Below are 24,009 nucleotides of genomic sequence, written 5' to 3' on the forward strand. Positions count from 1 at the left end.
CTGCGTTGCACTGAGCACTGAGTTTTTCAAGTGTTTTGGTTTGAAGTTGCAGCACAAACAGCAATTGTCCCAAAGTAAAAGTTTGTGGATTAGTGGAAACTGATTAAACGCTGCAGGGGGAGACAGAAAACAACTTATCTTCCACTGCAGCCAAGGCACGAGTGGACCTGCACGTTGAGAGATTAACAGCTTCTTATGGTTTTATGTAAACGAACAAATGTCCAACACAGGACGTACACAGACGTTCACACTCCCATACACACACACGACACGCACACACTCACACACAATATCTGATGGTCATTTAAGGGCTTTTCAGTGGAGCTTTGATGTAAAAGGGCCTTGACTAGCATCACTGAGAGGTCAGAGGTCACTCTCTCTGAGGCACCCCTGCAGGGAGTCAGTGTCCTTCACAAGGACACGAGAGCAGATTGGACACAGTCTGTTCTAACTATATCTTCATTAACACAATGCCACTCTGCTGCCCAAGCAGAGAGAGCAGGGATTAAAGAGCTGAATTAGATGGTCAATTAACTGATTGGTTAAAATGTTTTATCTATTTAAATGTGACGATTTGCTGAGTTTCTTTTATGAAGATTTAATCATTCATATACATTGTAAATTGATGGAAAAGGACGAAGGGTGCAACCACCCTGAGCTTGGAAATCATTATAAACATAAGTTGATATTTTTCCAGCATCTGCTTGTCAAACAGTTTACCAATCAGCACATATTATATATTATATATATTATTAGCAGATGATCTTATTAGGGAAAAAAATGTAAATTGCAGTCCTATCATATTGATATGTTGAGTTGTGACTTGAGTAGCCTGTCTTTATATCAAATGGTGCCCTCTTCTGGTGAGCTCAAAGAAGTGCACTTGTAGTTGATAACAGCCTTAAGTTCTGGGATGGGCACAGTAAAATATGTACATGAAACTATTTTAAGATCAATGACTGTCAAATTTAACACAGAGAACATTTTTTCGGTGAATTAATATGTACTGACCCAGGTCCACCATCATTGATTTGTGTCATTGTTGTTTTGTGTGTTTGTTTTACTGTATATGAATGATTGTTATTGAAGCAAATATCAGAGGAACATGTATACTTTCTCTTGTTTAAAATAAAGACAAACTTGAGACTTCCTTTAAAAACTAAATTGTATTTGTTCACTGTTGGTTAGAGATAATATACTGTGTAAATATGAGGCCTCACAAAAGGTCAGTGAAAAAATACATACACAATGGTAGAGTTATTGCATTGTCATCACTTAAGGAAATGTGTATCACATGCATTTTCACCAGTTATATACACTGAATAAATACATTAATAAATGATTAGTTGGACCTTTGAACCTCAGGTGACAGTGTCTCCTAAATGCATGACGAATGATCCCACGGCTAATGTTTAATTAAAAGTGACATGTTAGAATAGAAAATAAAAAATAAAATAACATACTTCTTGACTTCTGTGTTGGCACTTTGCAGAGTAAATGTTGTAAAAGACAACAAGGTGAAAAGACTTAATGTTCTCCACATGTGAAGAATCAATAACATCAGGCTGTATAGTTTCACTTTATTAATGCAAATAACACTATTGTAAAAAATATCCTTAAAATGTACAGAATACAAATTGCTACAGATTATAAATAGATTTATTTTTAACGTGGGGATTTTAAATAACCAAATGCTTCATATTATGCATAAGGCATATTAAAGCCATGAACTTTGCTTGACAAGGGACCATCAGTTTGTGTATGACGACAAAAAACTTCCTTGTTAAAACCAACTGGCTCATAACAAAGAAAAAACTGTACTTGTAAAGAATGAGGAAAAAAAAGTAGAGGCATTATTTAACAATGAGGTAAGTATTTGACTTGAAAGTACTGTGGGGTTAGTTCTTATTTTACGCTTTTAACTGCTGACAAACTCCAGTTGTTGCAGGACTTTCTTGAGCTTCTGTGAAACACGTCTTACTGTACAAAACATGTGGGCAGTTATCTCACAAATTTATGTCCAGCTCCCCAACTCTGTATCTTCTTTCACCACGTTTCCCATCACCCTCCACTGCACATTGTCCATGAAAGCATAACACCCATCAAAACAAACTCTCCTCACGTCTTCCCCACAGCGATAGCAGGAGTTTTGTTTTCAGGTTTGGCTCAAACGCACAGTTGGAGGCGAGGCTCAGTCCCATGATGTTCCCACACAACACTTGTGTGGTTAAACTTACAATAAACACAGTACAGCATTACATAAGGCACGGTGTGACTATACTATAAATACTTAAAATCTTCAGTATAGTGAAGAACTTTGGATTTTAAAAACATGTCCAACAGGACTTTTTTTTTTCAGTCTTCATTTGGTCTTCATATTCACAAAAAATAAAGTCGGCAAATTACCATTTCATAGTATCATAGCAGTGTAAGTTTCGTAAACTTGCTTCACATGACTGACATGTGATTCCTTCATATCCCCGTGAGTCTGTGAATTTGATACCCCATCTTTTTACTCTGGTTTCCAAACACAGAGCTTCACTCTGTCTCCCGCAGACTCTAGACCTGGACTCCTACTGAAACAGTTTTCAACAGTTACTTTGTCCCGTCTCCAGTCGGTAAACTCTCCTACTCCACCTTCCAGATGGCGATCTTTCCGTCGTGTTTGCCGGCGCCGCTGAGGATGTAGCGGTCCTCGGCGGAGCACAGCGCCGTCACCTTGTCGTTGTGGCCGTGGAGCTCCTTCAGGACCTGGTGGCGCTCTGTGTCCAGGATGTAAATCTTCCCTTTGGACGAGCTGCGGCCCACACCACCAACCCACACCTGGAAACAGACCCCGAAAAAAAAAGATTTAAAACACGACTTCATACAGGTCATTTGTGTATTATTTTGTGTGTGTTGTGTGTTGGTGCATGAGCAGTGTGTAATAACCTGATTTTTAACTTTGATCATGCAGGAACACCCAGTGCAGTCCTGAAGCGTCACGCGGGTAAATGGTTTGGTAGAGTCTTTAGTATGCCATATAGACACTTCTCCTGAGTCAGTACACACACTCCACAGCTCCTCCCTCTGACACACAACCAGAAACAGAGAAATAAAACTCACATGCTCTTGAATTTAAAAGAAAAAAACAAAACAAACACCAGATACAGAATCACCATAAGAGTGTACAAGTGTGTGTGTGTGCGGTACCTCAGGTAAGAGCAGTATAGAGCTGAATATAGCTTTGGATCCTCTGTGTTGCTCTGGTAGATTCAGACGATGTTTCAATGAACCGTTCCTCCACACCTCCATGATGCTGTCTCTGGAGCCTGGATAGAGAGAAACAGAGAATAGACTATTTGGTTTCTACTCTCAACTCTCAGCTTTTTTTAGTTTATCACTTGTGAATGAGTGAAACTTACAGCACCACAGTGCGCTGTTCCAGCTGTTGACAGACTGCAGACAATCGCAGGAGAGGCGGAAGTGCCTCCTCACCTGAGTGAAAAACAGAAATAACAACTCATCAAAAATAAACCCACCAATTTCTGATGTAACTGTAAAGAAGAAAAGGGTGGAGTAGATGAGGCAGTGAGGATCAGTTCATACTTGAACTAGACAAACTAAATGATCATGCTGCTTCAAACAGACCTGGAGCGTGGACACGTCCCACGCCATCACAGTTCCCTCCACACTGCAGGAGTACGCCACCTTCTGGCTGAAGAACAAAGCACAATGGTAAGAATTGTTTCACACTTTAGCTGTGTTTCCACTGCGGGAGTTCCAGGTAAAGAGAGGGGGTAGGAATTTTACAGAAACTGTCCTCTCACTCTGCCTTTTTTTTACTTGTTGTTTTTCCAGCAGTATAGACGCTTTCTAATAATACTGGGTTTTAAAAATGTTGTTTTTGCGTTTTCGCGATCGTGTAGTTGTCTGTCCACTTATTATAGGCTACGTCTTTTACTACTACTCCTACTACTATCATACGTCTTTTACTGACTTTCTTTTTAACAATGCTGGGTTTTAAAAGTACCGCTTCTTTCAGGGACTTCTCTTGGCATCACATCCTGCTTTGAGTATGACCAATCGGCACAGAGTAAACCTTAAGCCCCACGCGGGAATTTTTCGGGGCCAATCTGAGTACCTACCCCGAAGCAGGGACTCGTTTGATCCAGAACTGATTGACCGACACAATACACTTCTAGCAGCATTTAAATCACACTAATCATCTGCAATCATGTACCAACATTTGATTTACACATATGGTTCTTATGGTGACCTGCATTATTTGACCTGTGATGTTTACTGTTTACTATAAGTGTTGACCAGAACAAGATCTGATTCTGCAGTGTCAACATCAGGTCCATTCATAAATATATTTTCTAACAGAATATGATTCCTACAGTGTTATGAATTTGCTGTCTGTGTGGTTCTACACACACTGGCTGTATGATTGACAGTCTGTGTCTGTGTGTGTGTTACCTGTATTTGTCTGTGTCGACAGCCAGACCGGTGACCTCTGCCCTGTGCTCGGTCAGCTGTCTGTTGCACACCATGGCCACCATGCTAATGATGTAGATAACAGAGTCCTCAGAGCCCATCCAGACCTGATCCTTGTCAACTCCCAGCATGCAGTTCTGAAACAGAGAGACACATTAGGAGTCACACAGCTGCAGACAATGTAAAAAAAAGTCAAAGTCAAAGATGCCATAAAAGACGTGGTTTTAATAGCAGATACAAAAACACTAGGGGCCTGGAACAGAAAATACGATTTATATTTTTCATTAGAAGGTACAGTAAGTGATTTGCTTGTGTAATAACTCTTAAATGCTGGATTTGTCTTTGCATGTAAATAAAAAGACAATAAGTAAGTTAAACCTGAAACTGTTTCCTGAAACATTTATTAGTTGATCACCAGAAAATGTATTTGGAACTGCACTGATAATAAATTGCAATAAATTGTTATTTTTCAAGCAATAAAAAAATACTGAACATTTACCAGTTACAGCTTCTAAATAAGTAGAGTGTATGAGAGTGAACTGATTACTGATGGGACACCTCAGGCTTTTTGAAATGTAATGTACCACAACCGTGAAAGAGGTGGTTTTATGTGTAATATGTAACTTCTCCACTAGGTGGTAACATTGCTCCAATAAAGTGCAGTACTTGGCTGCAAAACACATTTCTCTGCTTAAACAGAACTATGTAGAAAAAATGCAGCAGCTTAATAATGTTGATCAACACAAATTTAAAAGAAAACTAAACAGAAAAAATAAATTATACATTTAATTTGCTTGACCTCAAACCATTATTTTCTAATCAGTCGTTACTTTAATCAGCCCTCAGGAGTAAGAGCATGGTCCAGATGTTGAAGACACAACCTGGCAGTGAGGGGTGTGCAAATATTACAGCTGGAGTCCAGAGAGGGCACACACACACACACTCTCTCTCTCTCACACACACACATTAGGGTTGATTTATTTCATGTGACTGTGACCTGCACGCTTGGAGAGTGCAGGTCGGTGATTAGCACAGTCCTGAGAAGTCACACTCATCCTTAACTTAATTTACCCAGAACGCTCTCCCCAAGGAGCTTTGAGGAACTCCTGCCGACCTCGACTCGTTCACATTTTCCTGCATAAACGTTTGCACAGAAAATGTTGTGCTCTTTGAGGGAGTGAAAAGGTATTCAAAACACAACTCTATACTACACAAAACATGTGCTTGCAAGTCTTAAGATAATACTGGCACAGTTTGAAGTTTGAAGCAACGAGGGCAAAAAATAAATAAACCTGAGGAAAACAGTTTTATGTGTATCTGATGTCGGTGGAATGCATGTGTTATTTATCAGCTGATTCTGCCGAGCGATGTGAAGCAGCTGCACATTTTGCCAAGTGTTTTCATTTAAGGATGGCCAACTCCCTGCAGCATGAGTTAAAACAGATTCCACTAACTTATTTCTTCTGCTACCTTACAGATAGGAATATACGGTAAGTATATTTCATTCAAACAACTGAGCCGATGGTCTTCAATGCATCTTCAATGCATAACCATAATCCTATCACTTTCATTTTAGAATAAGTCTAAAACTTCCTAATGAGAAACTCTTTTGACCTCAAACAAATCACAGATTTACTCATACCTCAAAAGCAAAAGTCAAAATGTAACTCTCATTGTACAGATTAGTGTATGAATCATGTCAACATAATATTTATTTCTTGTTTCTCTCTCTGTATTTCATAGAGATGCCTAAACGTTTGTGTCAAACCCCTTATATGCCATTTCAAAAATATTTAGAGGGTTAGGGTTTCCTCCCCCTATGGGCGTTGTCACAGATAACTGTCAAGTATCTGAACTCCATGGAAATGAGACGACTCACTCTAAAACAAGAGTGAACAGTACTGGATGAAATGGAACTGTTAATCTCCCACTTTCAGTGTTGATTTTGTCTACATCATGGGAAACATCTGTCTCTCTACACTGTAGCTGCTAAATGCCCCACTCTGTTTACCAGTCAGTCACCAACTTTATCTGACTGTTATTTGTTGCTGGGCCGATAACATTCAGTGGTTTTTAATAGCTTTGTGGTGTCTGCTGCGTCTAGAAATGACAATCAAGACCACAGAAAGAGAGCTCTTAGTCACAAAATAACGTCTTAAAGAGGCAGGTGGTGAACTAATCCATAATGATTATAGCTGCTTTATTGCCCCTATAATATAATATAATAATAATTCTTCTCCTTCTGTTTTTCATACTAAGTTGTGACTGTAGAAAGAGAATCTACGGTATATGTTCTTGTTCTCTTTATACAAAAAATAAAAGTAAAAAAAAAAAAAACATAAGGAAACTCCATATCTGCCTGTTGTGTCTCCTGCATCTTTGTGTTTGTGTTAGTGTGTAGTTCTTGACCTGAATGTAGTGTGTGTGAATGTGTGTGTGTTGTCTTACCAGTCTTGCAGTCCCAACATGACAGGTGTGTGTGAGGGACCAGCTGGAGGCATCAAACACCATCACCTTCCCCCCACTCACTGACACCCATAGTTGACCTGGAGCACACACGCACACACACAGACACACACACACACACGGCATATTTATCAGTTATTTCTCAATACCTTATCACAGACTTAATACCTCCAGCTGCCAGTGTTTACTTTTACTCAGCGACAAGCTGAGAACTATGAATACCACAACCTTGTGAGTGAATCACCATTAAAATCCATTTTACAAATATTACATAGACGTTCTAGATATACAGTAAATTTAATCACTTTTGTAACAACCTGCCTTATACTTTTAAAACACTTAGATACAGGTCCATGACTTGTACTTTGGAAATACCAGGATATGCTCTGGAGTTTTCCCAGTGTGATGGGCGGCCCAGCAGTTTGAATGGAAACACTTCATGTTCAAAACTATTTTTCTGCCGCGCGACTCCACCCAGGCTTCACCTAACGGTCAGATTTCCTCTTAACGTATTCATTGCTATTTAAAAAGTGCCACTAGCTGACACAAAGAAAGTGACATCCTGTATTTCATCGGCATAGAAAACAGAGAGGGGGTCTGCAGCGGGGGGACGTAAGAGAAAGGTTAGACCTCAGAGGAAGATGTAGAAAGTGGAAGAAATAGAGAGTGAGAAGGGAACGGAGAGCAGGGGGGAGAAAAGGAGGGAGAGTGAGGTGGCCATGTGCCAGGAATTCAATTCAGTGACCTATATTCACACTAGAGAGAGAGAGAGAGAGAGAGAGGCAGGGAGGGTGGGTCTGAATAGCCAGATTTGTTCTTTTCCCCAACACAAATCCCAAAGAGTTGACTGCTATAGAAGAACTGAGCAGTGTCTGTATATGTGTGGATGACTGAGAATGAGTGCGTATGAGTGTGTTAGTGCTAGGGGGGAGAGGTGGGGGGTCAGTTTGTCACCAGCCGGGCATCTAAGTGGCCCCAGATGGTGTCTCCGCTGAAGGACATGGCTTTGTAGTACATTTTAAGCTGCTTCTTACCAGTGCCACATATTGTGACAGCGTGTCTGCCCCCCTCTGCTTCTCCCATAATAAAATCAGAGGACTGGGATTGCCAGCAGGGTGGCAGATTAAAGGGGGGAAAAAAGCCCAATAAAGTGTTTTAAAGTCAAAGCTGAAGCTCTGCTGGAGGGATGAAGCTGATTCAGAGCTTCCACAAGATGTTCAGTTCAGTAATGACTCACATCATTTACATACACAGCAGTCATCAAACCATTCAGTGGTCTCTCGTGGTGTCACGTCAGAAAATTTACATGGTGGGCTCCGCGTGTATTTGGGGTTTTCCTTTATATGTCGGACGGTCTTGGGAATTTTATTTTGTGAAGCCTTTTTTCCAAATTAAAAGAACTATGTTTGAACTTGCAGTGTTTGCATTGTTTTGTCACGCTCATACACTGACTACAGCTCAGTGTGAAACTCAGTATCACGATGCTGATTCATCAAGGGACGTCTTAGAATTACAAGACGAAACTAAGCCCAAAGTTTAGTGAATTTATTGCTGTTAATAGCAGAGAGGTGAACCATAATTAGACAAGTTGTGACTGTGCTTGCGTTTCCAAATTACTTCACAACCCCCACTGGAATATTTTCTATGTATGACTCTTGGACCTGGAGGAAAGGTGCCACTCCCTGTAAGTGTCTAAATTTTAAGTCAGCTTCCTTTTATAGTTTACAGGAAATAACAGTTGAGAGCTACTTTATGTGCAGCTTTATTATGGTCTGTCATTCTCTGAACGAACGTGACTGAGTGATGCAGAGACGATGGCAAAGCAAAGGTCACCTGTGTGTTTATAAATCAGTCTGTGAATGTGTCAGTGACCGTGTGTTGCACGTGTCACAGTTCAAACTCGTGATTGTGAAAATGACCTGCTTCTGAAACAACAAATCAAATCACAGACTGTGACACAGACCGATCAGAGAAAGAGAGGGGAACGTAACACTTAGTATTTGGTTACAGGATAAACTCAGGGGCAATATGTGTGTGTGTGTGTGTGTGTGTGTGTGTGTGTGTGTGTGTGTGTGTGTGTGTGTGTGTGTGTGTGTGTGTGTGTGTGTGTGTGTGTGTGTGTGTGTGTGTGTGTGTACCTGGTGTGTACAAAAGCACATCCACAGGATGAGGTTCAGCAAGTTCCAGCGAGGGGTTAATTTTGTGCTTCAGCGTTTCTGCCGTTGTCTTGGGAACCATCATGGGCACTAGAGACACAGAAGAGATAAGTCATTGTCCTTCACCAGGTGGAGAATGCACCAACACAGGCTTAAAAACCCCAAACAGCAATAAAAACTCTACACAACCTCTGGTTAGTCATTCAGGGAAACACAAAGTTTCTGAACTTTCCTACAAACCTAACTGAATGTTTTTTTTAATGAATTTTCAATGACACAAATGCAATCAAACAGATCCAAACCAAGGTGAACGGTGACAGGCTTAGTAGCACTGCAGATGGCAAATTTAAGCCAAACCAGAAAAAACATCAATAACCATTATGATCAGTGTCTTTCACTACCTTCCATCTTGATGCGGTCAAAGTGAGCCAGCTTGGAAGCAGCATAGATGGCTTTGCTGCTCTGAAGGCTGCCCACTACTGCATCCATTAACAAAGCATTGGTCAGAGCCTGCTGCATGTACTGGGGGTCCTGGAGAGAAATATGCATTTAGATATACATTTGATACATTTACATAAAGTCCTTCACAAAAAGGAAAACTTAGAAAAGAGGTTGAAAATCTGAAACATGTGGGGTTTGTAATCAAAGCATTTAGCAATTCTTAAAAGATTTTTAAAAATTAAAAAAAATATGGATCTACTGATTATTCTACTGAAAAATTAATTAATTGCTCACCTATGAAGCTATGTTACTTCTTTCTTTTATGCAGCCAACATGACAAAAGTCGACTATACACAATTTTCTATAATACATTAAAATTCCTACATTTGAGAAGCTGGAAAAACAAATACTGCATATTTATGCTTGAAAAATAACTCAAACAACTTTATCTGTTGATCAAAGATCATTGAATTAAAAAACTGTCTCTATATTAATGAAAAGCATAACAAGGATGGGCACTTTTAATCCGCTATAGTATAAAGTAGAGCAGCTCTTAGTAAACACTGTTTTTTCCACCTTGTCAGATAAGTCAGATATCAATGTGCAGCTACAATATTGGGGCTGACTGCACACACTGGTAGTGAAGTGTGAGACAGTTACATCATCTGGTTTCACAAAGGAAGGTTGTGCATTTATGGTAATTGTACGCATGATGGAATTTTGACCACACTACCAAAGGTCACTTCAGTTCACACACACGCACTCATGCGCACACACACTGATATCAAGATAAAGGCAAAGTATAAGTAATAAATGAGTAATAAATACACTTAATACCTCACCAAATAATCCTTACTCATGCATGTATCCCTCTTTGTTATTTATGGGGACACACTTTTATACCCTCATATAGGACACACACAAACACACACAGTTTTTGGTTACAGCTTTACCTTGTGTTGGTCGGCCATGTTGCGTCCGGCCCACATCTCTTTAACCATCAGGTTCCAGAGCTCGGTCTCTGTTTTCAGATTGGCCTCGAAGACCTCCTTCCTGCCTCGAACACGCAGCTTCAGACTGGGGATCCGCAGGAGCAGGAAGGGAGCCGAGGACACTTTTACTTCCTAAAAGGAAAGAGATAAAACCAAGATCTATTACATCAACACACAGCAGCAGATTTTACATTTTACATCCAGATAGAAGGCGCTCACCCCACAGTCTTACCTCTAAATCTCTGTACTGCGCCACCTCCACGTATCCTGGTCGCCCGTCGGTCAGAAGGAAGAGCCGTCTTTGAGTCATGGCGATCTTCCCCACACCGCGGCTCGTCTTGACCGAGGAGGAGAGTTTAAAGACGTACTCGCTGGGTTCAATGTGTTCGGACACAGACGCAGGCAGGCACACCTGAAAATGACATTAATACAAGTCGGCAGCTTTTATTTTCCGCTGATTCATCATCATTCATTGGTGTAAAACCAAGTACCGCTGACAGCTACCAAACCATGCAATGATGCTGGTTTTCAAATCAACCAAACTCACGCTGATAGTTGCTTTTGGTGTTATTACTAGTATATAGTATCTTTGGGGTATATGTTACAAGTAAAATGTTTACACAGACCTCCTGTGCCTCGGCCTCAGTCTCCTTCCAGATGGTGTAAAACACTCTGAACAAATCTGGACCGATTTGCTTCTGGTGACCTGCAACAAAACACACATAGAGTTTCAAAACGACATATTAGTAGATATCCTGTTACTGTTCCGAGTCAGCAGAGCCAGAACACACTCAGATGACTGAGATTCAAAACTTTATTTCAGTCTTCATTTACCCAGACATGGCTGACTAAGCAACCTTCATGGGAATGCACTGCTTCACACTCAAACACACACACACACACACACACACACACACACACACACACACACACACACAACACCTGCTAGCTGACCAGGCCAGCTCTTCTTCTCATTTCATACTGTCCAATGTCACTATGGCTGCGTAGTAACTGTTTGGGGGTTGACGTCTTTTCAACAATGACTACATACATACAGTGCAAAGTCTGTGCATTCAACACTTGACCGGCATCCCACACAGACACAGCTCTCAGTTAATGGCCACTGAGAAGTAGTTTAGAAAAGAAAGGCCTTTTCTCTATTTTTTCTCCCTTTTTTAAATTGCAATAGTAACAATTACAATAATAATAGTAACTTTATGGATAGAAGTAGTACTTATTATATTCATTTTGTCTCATTAAATAGGTTCCAGGAAATATGGATATTTTTCAAGTATCCGATCGATTCTTTTTTAAATGATTTATCACAGATTTGTCACAGCCAACATCCTGTTTCAGCAGGAAACAAAAATGAAGATAAATTAGAGAATCAATGGGCACTCAAAACACTGTTCACAAGACAACAGCAAGATGTCTTGCTCTTCACTTTTCCAAATAGTCGAATATTCCTCAGGGATCCGACAGTCTCTATCTCCATCTCCAGTGAAGGTCAGAGGAGGGAAACAAAATCTTGCTCACTATATCCAACAGGATGTAAAAGGTTTTTTTTTTAAAAACAATGTGGTGAACAAGATAAGCGCTCCATACTGCTATCCAGCTGAGGATTTTGGCTAAGACCCGATGATTCCCTTCCTCTCCGAAAGTGCTTATCGTGAATCAAAAACAAAATATCCCTCATACCCTCACAGCTCAAATATCTTTTCCTTGACTCCTCGCAAACACGATCAATCTGAGTTCACAGGAATGCTGTCGGGTCACTCTGGCCGTCACTACATGAAACTGGCTGCTCGTGATGTTTGTACTGGGACTGAGGCTCATTTCAATCCCAATGGTGAAAGCACAGACACTTGACTGTCAGCATGGAAAAGGGGGTTAAAAGGCATATAGGTATTTTGTTCATGGTATTTTACCGAGTCAGTGCCAGTAAATAAAGCTCCAGCAGTTACACCCACAACACCAAACAAGCTTGCAAGACAAACTCTCTTTCTTGAAGACGCAGTGAGGTAATGATTAACTCAGGGAATAAATGTTTGCCTGGGAAAAGGAAGGAGGAGGGGTGAAGTTGAAAAACTTATGAGTGTGTGCTTGAGTGTGTTGGACGTGAAAGCCTGTGAGAAAGGATCCACAAGGCAACACATATCCCATAGTTTCACAGACTGCAGCGTTGGTACAGACAAACTGACAGCATACTGAAGCACTTACCGACAGTCAGAGCATCAAAGAGTCTGTGTATGGTTCCTTGGTCTTTCACAATCCCAGACTCTTGGACACATTTCACAAACTCCTCCAGCTGCATGTATTTCTTCGGCAGCTGAAAGTGCTTCACGCCGCCTTCCTCGTACCCGTTGTCGTGGCGCGCACATTCACGCTCATGGTCCCTCTTAATCCGGCTGATGAGCCGTTTGAGCTCTGGACGTCTGTCGGCCTGTGGAGAGGATATAACTATTATTAGTTACTACTCTAGGCTAGGGCTTCTAGGGCTGTAATCAGTAATTATTCTTATAACATAATCAATTGGGTTATCTGTTCTGCTCGGTATACAAAACAATATCTTAATAGACTAATGAGCAGTGTGTGACTCAAAGATATTTTGGTCAAAAGAAGAAAATTATCCCATTTGAGAAACTGAGGAACATTTTGTTTTTGTTGTAATGACTCAAGTTCAAAGCGATTTTCACAACTGCTGCTGATTTATTTCTATTGATCCATGAACCAAATCATATAGTTAGAATAATCAAATCACATCATCAGCATCTGACACCTGCTGACATATCAGTAACTCACTATTGGATGTATATCTGTGGCTCTGATTGTAATAATGTCAAGTAAATGCAGATAAGAGCATTTCAAATTCCATCTCAGTCATCTCCGTGTCATTCATGAGGGCATGGACTGACCTGTATCCTTTCACTCTCAGGCAGGGAGTCGACCAGCGACTTCACCATCTGAGAGGGAAAGATTTCTGAGTCGGTCTTGTAGAGACTCTGGAAGTCCTCCAGTGCATCCAGACGCCTGGTGGACACAGTGTTTACCAAACCACGCAGGTAGTGGTACCTGGGAAAAAGAGACAAATACACCGGGTTAGGCCTCTGACAAGACTGAGGGTTCATTTCACTGTGTAGTAGTGGGCTGTTTTACATGATCTGTGCTGAACTTTATTTATAGATTCCTCTGGTCTGCATCAATGATCACCACCAGATAATTTGTTTTTTAAATTCTTTTGGTCCCCAGTTGGTCCACTTGTCAAATTAACTGCAAAATATTTCATACTATCATTGACAGTATGGAAAAAGTTTGTGTTCCAATAATCGGTTTTTCTAGTTCTCAGAAAAGCAGAAAAACAAACTTGTGTTATCTCAGATTTGCTGTCATAGATTTTTAGCTCAAACACTAACAAAAGCAAACAAGAGCAAACTGCAGTAAGGAAAGCCTTTGCAGTATTTATAATGAAGATTTCAGCTTTCTTTATCCTTTGTACCTGGCCAGCAGAGCGGACTCGTCAGGCGGTGTGGCGTTAATAGCCTTCCCCAGTGAGACCACCATGTCAGAATAATAGTTCTGTATATACTGATAGGCCAGAGGAGGGGGGAACTCTGGAAGACGGAAAACCTTCACTGGTTTCTGAGGAGACTTCAACCCTGGAACAAGGAAAAATGAAATTAGAAGTCAACTGACTCTTAATCAACTCTCTTTCTATCTTATTTTCCTCCACTGGTACGCACCAGTGTCAGGAGTCATCTTCCTTAGGGAGGCTGGTCTGCTGCAGGTGATGGTTGTCATGGAGTCGCTGGCATGTTGCTGCAGGTTAGGCAGGCTGGCTCCCAGCCTCTTGCTCAGTCTGTTGTCAGGGTTGATGTAGCTGCTGTAGCCAGTCCTGGACAGCTCGGACATGGGTGGACGCCGAGGACTCTCTGTCATTGCACGATTCCTGCAGAAAGAGGAAGATGGGGTTATGATCGGTGCTGATAAATGCAGGCATTACGACAGGTTTCAGCAGATAAAACTATAGTTCTAGTAAATATATATATACACACATAAACACACAACTCATTATTCCCTTTACAAATGTATAAAAACCAAATGAAAGTTGTGCTTCGTGAAGTGCTACACCAGCATCTACCTATCAATTATTAACAATTAATATATCAATTATTTTCTTTAATAATTATCTGATATATCAGATATTATGAAAAGAAAAAAACCACAAATATTAAGTTGGGTAGAACCTGAAACCAGAAAATGGATTAGCTGACTCATCTACCTCGTTTAACAGGTCAAACCAGTTTAGGTAGCCTAATAAAAGAATCCACATTAAGTTTGTGAGAGAATGTAGGACAGGAGGTCGCGTCATTACTTAACCCTGAATAAATGCTAATACAGTGACACCCATCTGTATGATCATGCATATTGGTGTCAAAACACCCGTTGATCAACAAAACAGCTAATATTTCATGAAGAATGCAGCTTTATAACATTAAGTGTTGCCTGATTATCTCTACTGTATAGCCTACCTCAGTTATGACATAATGCATGCCCCATACCTGTGCGCATTGTTACGCGTGTTCTGCTCCATGCGACTGAAGGTGTCGCTTTTCCTGTTCAGCCTGTCTCGAAGGAACGAGTGGAAGATATGAGTCTCTAATACCTGGAGAGCAACATGCAGGGTTTTGTTAGTAAGCATGTGTTTGCCTGTGGATGCGTGTGTGTGTGTGTGTGTGTGTGTGTGTAAATGTGTGTACCTTCTTGTAAAAGGACTGGTCTGCTGGCTCCCTGGTCCTCAGAAACTCCTCACTGTTAAACACTCTGTGCTCATGGCTCAGAAAGTCCTGCACCCCTCTGACAGAGGAACAGACAGAGGAACTTTTAGACTGATAAAATAAGATAACAATATCAATAACAATTTTATCGGGGACACTCACAGATCCCTACCTGAAAATGTTGACCACTAGCTCCAGGGCTATGTTTTGTATCTGTGTGTTCAGTCTCCTCTGCCAGTCTCTGCGTTGGCACCGCATGGCATTGGCATCAGTGCCCGCACCAAGGTGACACAGCTCCAAGTCATAATGTAGCTGGAGACACTCTGCCCTGGACAAACACCCACACAGCATGTAAGAATAATGCAGTCTATTACGGCCTTAAATGACTCTGAGTTAATAGAGCATTTTAAATTGTGTTGCATTTGTAATTTGATTTAGCCGGCATTTGGAGGGCAGATTTAATTCTAGCTTCAGATCTGTTCAAGCTTTGATCCAAGCCGAATTTCCACTGCAGTTTCTAGAGCCACAGTGATACAGTCAGCTGGTTATACAGTATATTTATGTTTACGATTAGAAGTGGACTGTTTCTTGATTGTAGAGTATCCAAGGGGTTTATAATCACTCAAAAAAGACAAAATCGACACAAACTGGCGTGGCTTCATCATAAAGCAACTTTAAAAAGTATGATCACAGGGACAAAACAAAAAAATGAACAAAACAAAAGAAACCGATTCAGTCCGAGATGGAATATGCAAATGCAGGAACACAAAATACAAAATGACAAGACAACATACAAACTCTAAATAGCAGAGTGTATCCATTGTTGCATGTGTCACCTTGATATAAAGCTCTCAGCTGCAGCCAGTGGAATAGCTGGTAGGTCAAGGGTTTCAGAGCAGGATGACAGAATGAGACCATCATCGATATTGACCAGGATTAGGTCCTCTGTCTCCTGTACACAAGCACCAACACACACATGCACACACACACACACACACATACTTATTGTAGGTACAATGGGTACAGTTCATTTCTGCACAGTCTAACTGAGCCCTGCTCTGTGTGACTAACAGAAAGCCACTGTTAAATGTGAACAGAGTTTCTGTAAGACTCTGAATAAAGATGAGTGCAGTGGAGAATAAGCACTTATTGTTAAATATGTTACATAAGCCCAACCAACACAATTGAAAGACTGCCCACTCAAATCACGCACTACCCATTTAAACATTACTTGTTTGCTCTTTCTGAAATGGCCAGGATGTTATAAGCCAGAGTTAGAGCAATATTTGTTTATCTAGTAAATCCACTGTTTCTGCAAATAGCTGAAATAAGTAAAACAATTATTTCCGTTGATTAAACAGCATCATATTGTTATCTGGTTATTTAGCCAACACTGATTGTGTCCATCATCCTGGGCAAGACCAGTCAGATTAGCAGGATTGACCAACATGACTTGAGCAAAAGTAATGAATCAAATCAAATCGAGTTTATTTATTTAAAAAAAAAAATGGGAATGGCAGAGGAAGCCAACCTGTCACCATCCTTAATGATGATTTTTTTTTTAAAGCCTGTGGTGTAAGACAGTGACACTGGTGCACTCACAGCAGCGACCTCCTCAAAGTGACTGATGTGACAGCCCATCAGGAAGGCGGTCGGAGCCATGAGGAAGTCCAGCATTCCTCTCGCCAAGACAGGAACATAAGGCTGCTGCCAGGACAGAGGCTGGAAGAAATGACACAATGAAGGAAGAACTAAAATTTACTACCATTGTAAACAAGTTGTAAGTATATAAAAGACATGATGTTCCCCTCGAACTGACCTGCAGGTACAGCAGCAAACTCTCCGCAACCAGAGTGAGTCGAGCCCAGTCGGATGAGAAGAAGACCAACCTCTGCTCTTGGAGGAGGCAGGACAGCACCTGCAGAGGGGGGAAAGCCTCACAGGGTCAAATGACTGGACTGCACTCAACACTGTGTACTGCACTACTTCAAGTCAAGCCAGGGCAATTTTATTTGTATAGCCCATTTTTACAAACAGTTTGTCTCAAAGGGCTTTACATGGCATCATAACAACATCTTCTGCCCTTAGACCCACACATCCACTGAGGAAAAACTCCCAGAAACCCTTTTAACAGGGAAAAATTGGAGAAACTTCAGGGTGAGCAACAGAGGAGGGATCCCTCACCCAGATGGGCTGTTCCAGTAAATCCATGAAATCAATAGGCATTGCAACAGGACAGTCTCTTATTGATGTGTGGCACGGTCAGGACTCAGGCCGCAATTGATGATGATCTATGACTTATCCATAATCGATTAACGAATTAAATGCATGTGAAAACGCCCATTAAAATTTCCCAGACGTCAGACCAAATCCAAAGGATATTTAATTCCTTGACGATTGACGCAAACTGTTGGTCCATTATCAGAAATACTGTCAGTTATTTTTAATAGAATCCACAGTTTGACTGCTTCCTCCTTTTGCCTTTGTACCACCGACTGAATCACTTTAAGATTTCTCCTTGACATGACAAATACACACACAGCACCAGGCTCTGTGTCGTGAATTACCTGGAGGAGTGTCGTGTGCGTGAAACAGAGGAAAGGTAGATGCAAGTTGATGTCAATAACTGGGCTGTCCTGATCGTCCCTGGACGGAAGAACCACCTGGAGAGGACGGAGGCTGAAGGACTAACACAGACACACACACGCACACACACTGCTGTTAAGATAAACAAACGGGGCAGACAAAGAGTGAAACAACTTGATAGAGGAAGAAGAGCCAAGTGTTTTCTGACCACATGTAGCTGTCCAGGAGGGGGCAAAGGGACCAGTGACAGCTTGGCTGAAAACTCCTTGATTGTCTCCTCAAAGTCGGCTTGTCTTGCCGTTCGCAACGGGACCATGAGACTGAGAGGGTGGAGAGGTGGTCTGGATTATTGAATACTTCCCTTCAGATTAAGGTTATGCATCATTTAATAGAAATGTATTCTTACCATGACAAGCAGTCTCTTAGAGCGTTGTAGTAGGGGAACTTGGAGATGACACAAACAGCGAAGGGCGTGTAGAGACGGCTCTTCGATGTATTCCATCTGTGGCCATTTTGGACAACGCCTTCATGACAGGACTGACAGAGTAATGAAAAACAGCTGTCTGCATTCACTGGATGGATTCAACATGTTTTCAGTTCATTCAATACTAGAAGACCATGACAGATAGATTTTCACAGTGTGTGTTTGTACCTGCACAGCTCTGTAGCACTGCACAATAACTCCATGGGTTCGGTTCCCAAACACGTCGGTGAAAACCAAGAAGTGATAACTGTCTTCCTTCTGCTCACTGGCTAACTGGAGACCACCTATGAAAATCAAGGAGATACACCACTAAACAGAGCACATTCACATTGCAACGGTGCAAATCCTCATCCCAGTGGACAATATTTAAGGGTAATTTATAAAGAGGACTGTTAGATACTAGTATAGTCACAGATGGTTTTATATAATATACTGTATATATGTAGATATGGATATGTATATGTATACTATATATGATATACCAGGGAAACAGAGCTGTGGCAAGGCAATGAGGTCCAGATCCTTTGGGACACTGATGTCCTCTGTCGCTGATGACACTTCAGCACGACTAGCTGTGTCTCCATTAGATAATAACTCTGGTACACGGTCACGTCTTTTCTGAAAAACAAAAATATTTAAAAAATTTCCAAAAACTGTCCATTAAAGCAGAAGTAAGCGATCCGGTCGTTTTGGCTAACTTCCTGTCAGCCGATGGAGTTAGCAGTCCCCGCCCTCGTCATGGATCTGTTGGTCCTCGTCCCTCGTCTATGTAAGTGATTGCCGTCGGAAGATATAACTAAGACTTATATTAACACAAACATTCCGCTTACTTCTGCTTTAATACATTTATATATGCACTTATATTTAGAATTGTATATAGTATAGGTGAAATACCTTCTTAATGAAACTCTTCCTTCTCTGGACACGACTAAAAGCTGGACCAATCGCCTGACTAGAGTTGGTCTCCTTGGTAACAAATGGGGGCGCATGCACCTGCAGAACCTCAGCTTCCAGTACAGGATGTTCGTTTGTCTTACTCTGCTGATGAAGCTGAAACACAGTATGGAGTTTTTCATTTGTTTTTGGTAAATGTCGTTGCTAATTTTCTGAAGTTAGGTGACATGTTGCAAGCATATTAACTCCTCTTTGTGATGAAAGCAACAATTGTGTGAACTTCCAAGATATTATGATCTGTAAATGTTTTGAGTTAAGAAATACCTCACACTATCAACATATCAATGATCTAGAATCAGAGTCTATGTTGACATTTAAGACAGCAAACAGTAAATGCTGCCAACATCTGTGTGTTTGCTTACTTTGTGTAAGAATTTTCTATTTAACATTGTGCATACAATTTGACCTCAGTCTCTACTCATACAGACCTGATATATGTCTCGAAGCTTATCACTGGGGGCCCCAACCACTACACAGGCCTCCAGCAGTCCAGACGGGAGCTCTGCCATCACATCCAAGCACACACACGCTGCTAGAAACACACACAACAACATGCATTTAAACTAGATATCATTCAAACTAAGAGCCATACACATGAAACATCATCATAAGACAATACACTACATTTTGTCAATAATGTTTGTCATATACACCAAGGCAGCGTTCCCTTTACGGTCTCTGAAAATAGAAATTAATGAGCACAACTGTTTGATGGAAAAGTTGGATGTAAAAGGTTTTTCCCCTATGTAACCTTCAAAAATGCTGAGACAGCTATATGGTTCATTTCTGGAACTTCCTGAAAAATAAAAGCATTTATTACAATGTATTAGATGTGATGACATGAAACTGAGAGATCACAGAAAGCCACTTTTAACCTAAAAAGTGCTGCAGTGACGCTTACTGTATAGTCATTCATATTTTAAGCATGACTCAGAACAGATTCCCAAAACAGACAATGATCTCATTTGGGTTCAACTTTATCGGATGACAAAACCAGAGCTTGAGCAATCTTTCTGTAAATTAAAGCTGTGACTTTATAAATAACAAGCGAGCAGACTCTCGGTTTTTTAACTACCCATGTACAAATCTCTCTTTGCACAACTTCCTCCAGATGTACACCTTAACACATGTGCACACAATATTACACAATCCTGCATGTACACTCAAGAGACACATACACACAACAGATGTTACGGTTTTGGTCACCACTGGTGTTGAACTGAGTCTGAGAGAGAACAAAGAAGAAGAAAGCGCTTCGGTTTTGTTTTGCTAAAAACGGACTCACCGGATTTGGCTATCACTTTGTATAATTGCTCAAATGTTCGGGCTATCAGGATGCAAATATGTTCTTTTTACAGCTGAGGAGAATTAACAGTTATAATAGGCTAATTATCATTTACTGATATAGATTATTGTATTGCCACAGTCTATGAAAATAAAAAAAAACACACAAAAGTTCAATTGGTCAAGGTTGGAAGTTCACTGTACAGCATGACACTATTATTGTAGTTTTGAACATTTTCCAATAATCATGAGTATTGCAATAACACATGTGACACATTTCAATTGCAACTGTAAATTTCGTCCAAGAAGAAAAAATTTGTCAATGTCTGATACAGAGTTCTCTGTTCATCTCTTTTCATTTTGAACTGAGCTAAGCTACAGAAAGCCACCGTCTCTCCATCTAAGCCCTGGAGAGTTCAGAAGTCCCCCTGTGGTACACATACCATTGCTCAGGTATCATCAACATACAGGGTGCTGCTTTGTCCATATTAACTGTCCTACCTACCTACGCATCCGTCTGTCTGGCTGAAGCAGATCCAATACTAAACATCTGACTTGCATTAGTTGCAGCTACAGGCTAAACCCGAGGAAGAGCACTGTTTGGTTGTCCTCTTTCTCCCAGATTTTCTTTTGGTCTTCTCTCTCTCTCATCACACCTCCCTGGCCTGCCTTTGTCCTTTGTCTCCTTCTCACCTACAACTCCATGTTCTCTCTTTTCTTTGTTTTGCAATTTTCTCTCCTTTCTTCACCTTTGACACGCTTGCCTGCTTTCTTTCTTTCTTCCTTTCTCTCTCTCTGTCTTCAGGCCATTCCGGCCTCTGACTAACTACCCTGCTGTGTCACAGACACACGCACACATTTAAGTCATCTATTCCCTGAAAACCCCTAATTTTGCAAACCTGTGGGGGCGAGTGTGTGTGTTTATGCTGCTCATAAACTAAAAGAAAGGCCAACAATCTTTGCAGTTTTTAGAGCTATCTTGCTCACACACACAAACACACATATACCCAACTGTTTACTAAAGTGAGGATGTTGTGAAGAAAAGAAAAACAGAGAAAATGCATCAAAAGGTTTTAACTCTCTAAATATTTCCAGCGTTTTACAAAGATTTTGGAAAGAAAAGGAAAACAAACACAATGAGCAGACACTAAATCATAATAGAGTTGAGAGTAGCTTTAAGAATGGGACCCCATGCTGTGAAATGAACACATCCAGGACTTTTAACAAACAAGTTTGGCCTCATATTTGAGAGAGGAAGCTGCTTTGATGAAGTCGGCAACATGTTGCACAGCAGTTGCTGGTACTACAGTGTTTTACAGAACTGAAAAGACATATGAAAGAAGGCTGCTTGCAGAAAAGAAGTGGTTAGGAGAAATGGCAAGCTTAGGGTGAAGAGTGAATTTGCATCACTATGGATTGGATTTATGAAATCAAAATAATCACCAGTTTCTCTTTCTGTTTCTTTCTTTCTTCTGTTGCATGGAATCAGTTTACTTTATAAGTGAGTCTCTCTCTATTTTAAATGCAATGACACCACAAACTTGGCAGAGCATGAGTTTTTTTTTTTTACATAGCTGTTCATGGGGCACAGGAAGAGGCTGACCTCTTAAAAAGGGCTGACATGCCACCTTTAATGGGCACCAGACAACATTTACTAGGTCCAGTCATTCATGACCAGAACCAGCTGACAAAATAAAGAAAGGCATGCAGTAGGAAATGATTGTGGCATATGCCTAGGCTACTCAATAAATACTGTTTTATATACATACATAATATATTCCAGATTTTTCTTTCCTTGCAGCTGCCTCTAACTTCAATGCTGGCGGTGAAAAAAATAGTCTACTTCAATAAATTAGGAAGCTAGAGTCATATTTAAGCAGGAAAAAGGCTGTCACAATAAGCGATATCTGTATAACTTTCTATTTCATAATGCAACGTAAACATGGTGAAGGCGCAGGACCGAGTCGTCGGGACCAGTCGAAGTTAAATTTAGGACACAGCGAAGTTTGAAAATAAAAGACAAACCTTAAATCACTCGTTTCCCATTTCCACGGACGGAGGGTGAAGTTACACTGCTGCCAGCTCCGACTCTCGCTGTCATGAACCTGTTGCGTCTCATAAACGACACAGTACTGGCTCCAATGTTAGCGCTAACTTTTACAGTACACACTGATTCTACTGTGACTCCCACACACAAACACACACACACACATCCACTAGGTTGGTTTACCGCTGGTCTCTGTCAAACTCGACGTAGCAGCGCCACGTCCACTTGGACTTCCTGTGTTGCAAATTTCAAAATAAAACAAATTTCTTACGCGGTTCAGGACACGGCAATAACAGTTCTAATAGCGCCATCTACTGTACTGATTTACTATACTGTTATATGCGAATAAAAACACAATTTACTTCTCTTTTATTGATTTGACAGTTTGGATAATAAACGAAAATATTTTCCCTACTATTAAAACGCTAAAGCTATAATTAGGCTATGAATGTGATCAATAAAGCCTATGTAGGCTATTGCTCTTTTCTTAGGCTAATTTTGGCCAGATGACCACATTAACTTTATGTAAAGTGACACAGCTGTCCTTCGACTGTGGTCATGTTGAGGGTAGACAGCAGCCAGCCGTGATCGTATAGTGGTTAGTACTCTGCGTTGTGGCCGCAGCAACCCCGGTTCGAATCCGGGTCACGGCAGATTTTGATCACAGAAAGATCTCATCTCAGCTCACATCTCAGCACAATGTTAATCAATATTATCATCGGAATCGTACCTTAGGATCATACTCATTCACATGGTCATTCTGGAGGGTGTATCATCATACTTGCAGTTGTTCGCCTGTTGTTGTGTTAACCCCATAGACCCCCCAACAACACCCATAGTTTTCAGCATCATCAAACTTATGTCTGAATGAGTATTGAATGTGATCATTATGTCCTGATTACAAATACTGTTACCCAGCCAGCCGTGATCGTATAGTGCAGCGGTACTCAATAGGCGGCCCGCGGGCCGCATCCGGCCCGCCGGACCTTCCAATCAGACCCGCGACTGAGTTCTACTAGTTTACATGTTACTGTATACTGTATTTCTCGGGCTCCGTGCGCCTGTAAGTCAAAGCGCTGGGACATGGAAACACGTGCGGAGCGTTTGTGTGTGCCTGTGAGGCCCTGCACTGGGATACAGAAACGCTGACGAACCCAAATCACCATGCGCGAGTGTTTGGGAGCGGGCTGGACTGCAGGGTTTTCCCTGCCTGTCTGCAGAGACCGTGGGTAATTTTGACCGCCGTCTTGGTTCAACTGTGTGTGCATCATGCATGGGGGGCCGTTCAGATGAAGCGTCTTTTGCACGAGCTCAAACCCATTCAATGTAGCCGCGCGTCATGCAC

The 24,009-nt window shown here is 41.1% G+C and overlaps 1 protein-coding gene across 2 annotated transcripts; it reads right to left on the reverse strand.

Moving 5' to 3' along the window:
- Positions 1-1,189: 1,189 nt before the first annotated feature.
- Positions 1,190-23,196, reverse strand: dennd3a (DENN/MADD domain containing 3a). 2 transcript variants are annotated; one of them, XM_083982434.1, is made up of 30 exons: positions 22,643-23,196; positions 19,762-19,862; positions 19,274-19,429; positions 18,862-18,997; positions 18,548-18,663; positions 18,302-18,432; positions 18,104-18,215; positions 17,877-17,996; positions 17,129-17,227; positions 16,912-17,031; positions 16,146-16,261; positions 15,482-15,637; positions 15,292-15,388; positions 15,094-15,197; positions 14,275-14,480; positions 14,031-14,190; positions 13,450-13,606; positions 12,755-12,977; positions 11,161-11,240; positions 10,767-10,946; positions 10,496-10,666; positions 9,503-9,632; positions 9,084-9,191; positions 6,928-7,025; positions 4,462-4,616; positions 3,631-3,697; positions 3,405-3,477; positions 3,193-3,311; positions 2,932-3,069; positions 1,190-2,823 (listed from the first exon to the last, which is right to left on the reverse strand). In XM_083982434.1, the coding sequence occupies exons 2-30, from the start codon at positions 19,840-19,842 to the stop codon at positions 2,629-2,631; spliced, it is 3,804 nt and encodes a 1,267-aa protein (XP_083838560.1). In that variant the 5' UTR covers positions 19,843-19,862; positions 22,643-23,196; the 3' UTR covers positions 1,190-2,628. The 2 variants fall into 2 exon arrangements, with proteins under 2 accessions (XP_083838560.1, XP_083838561.1); XM_083982435.1 differs by having other exon boundaries at positions 19,762-19,865.
- Between the last annotated feature and the right edge of the window lie 813 nt (positions 23,197-24,009).

This window comes from Trachurus trachurus (genome assembly GCF_905171665.1).
Source record: "Trachurus trachurus genome assembly, chromosome: 11".
NCBI classification, from domain to species: domain Eukaryota; kingdom Metazoa; phylum Chordata; class Actinopteri; order Carangiformes; family Carangidae; genus Trachurus; species Trachurus trachurus.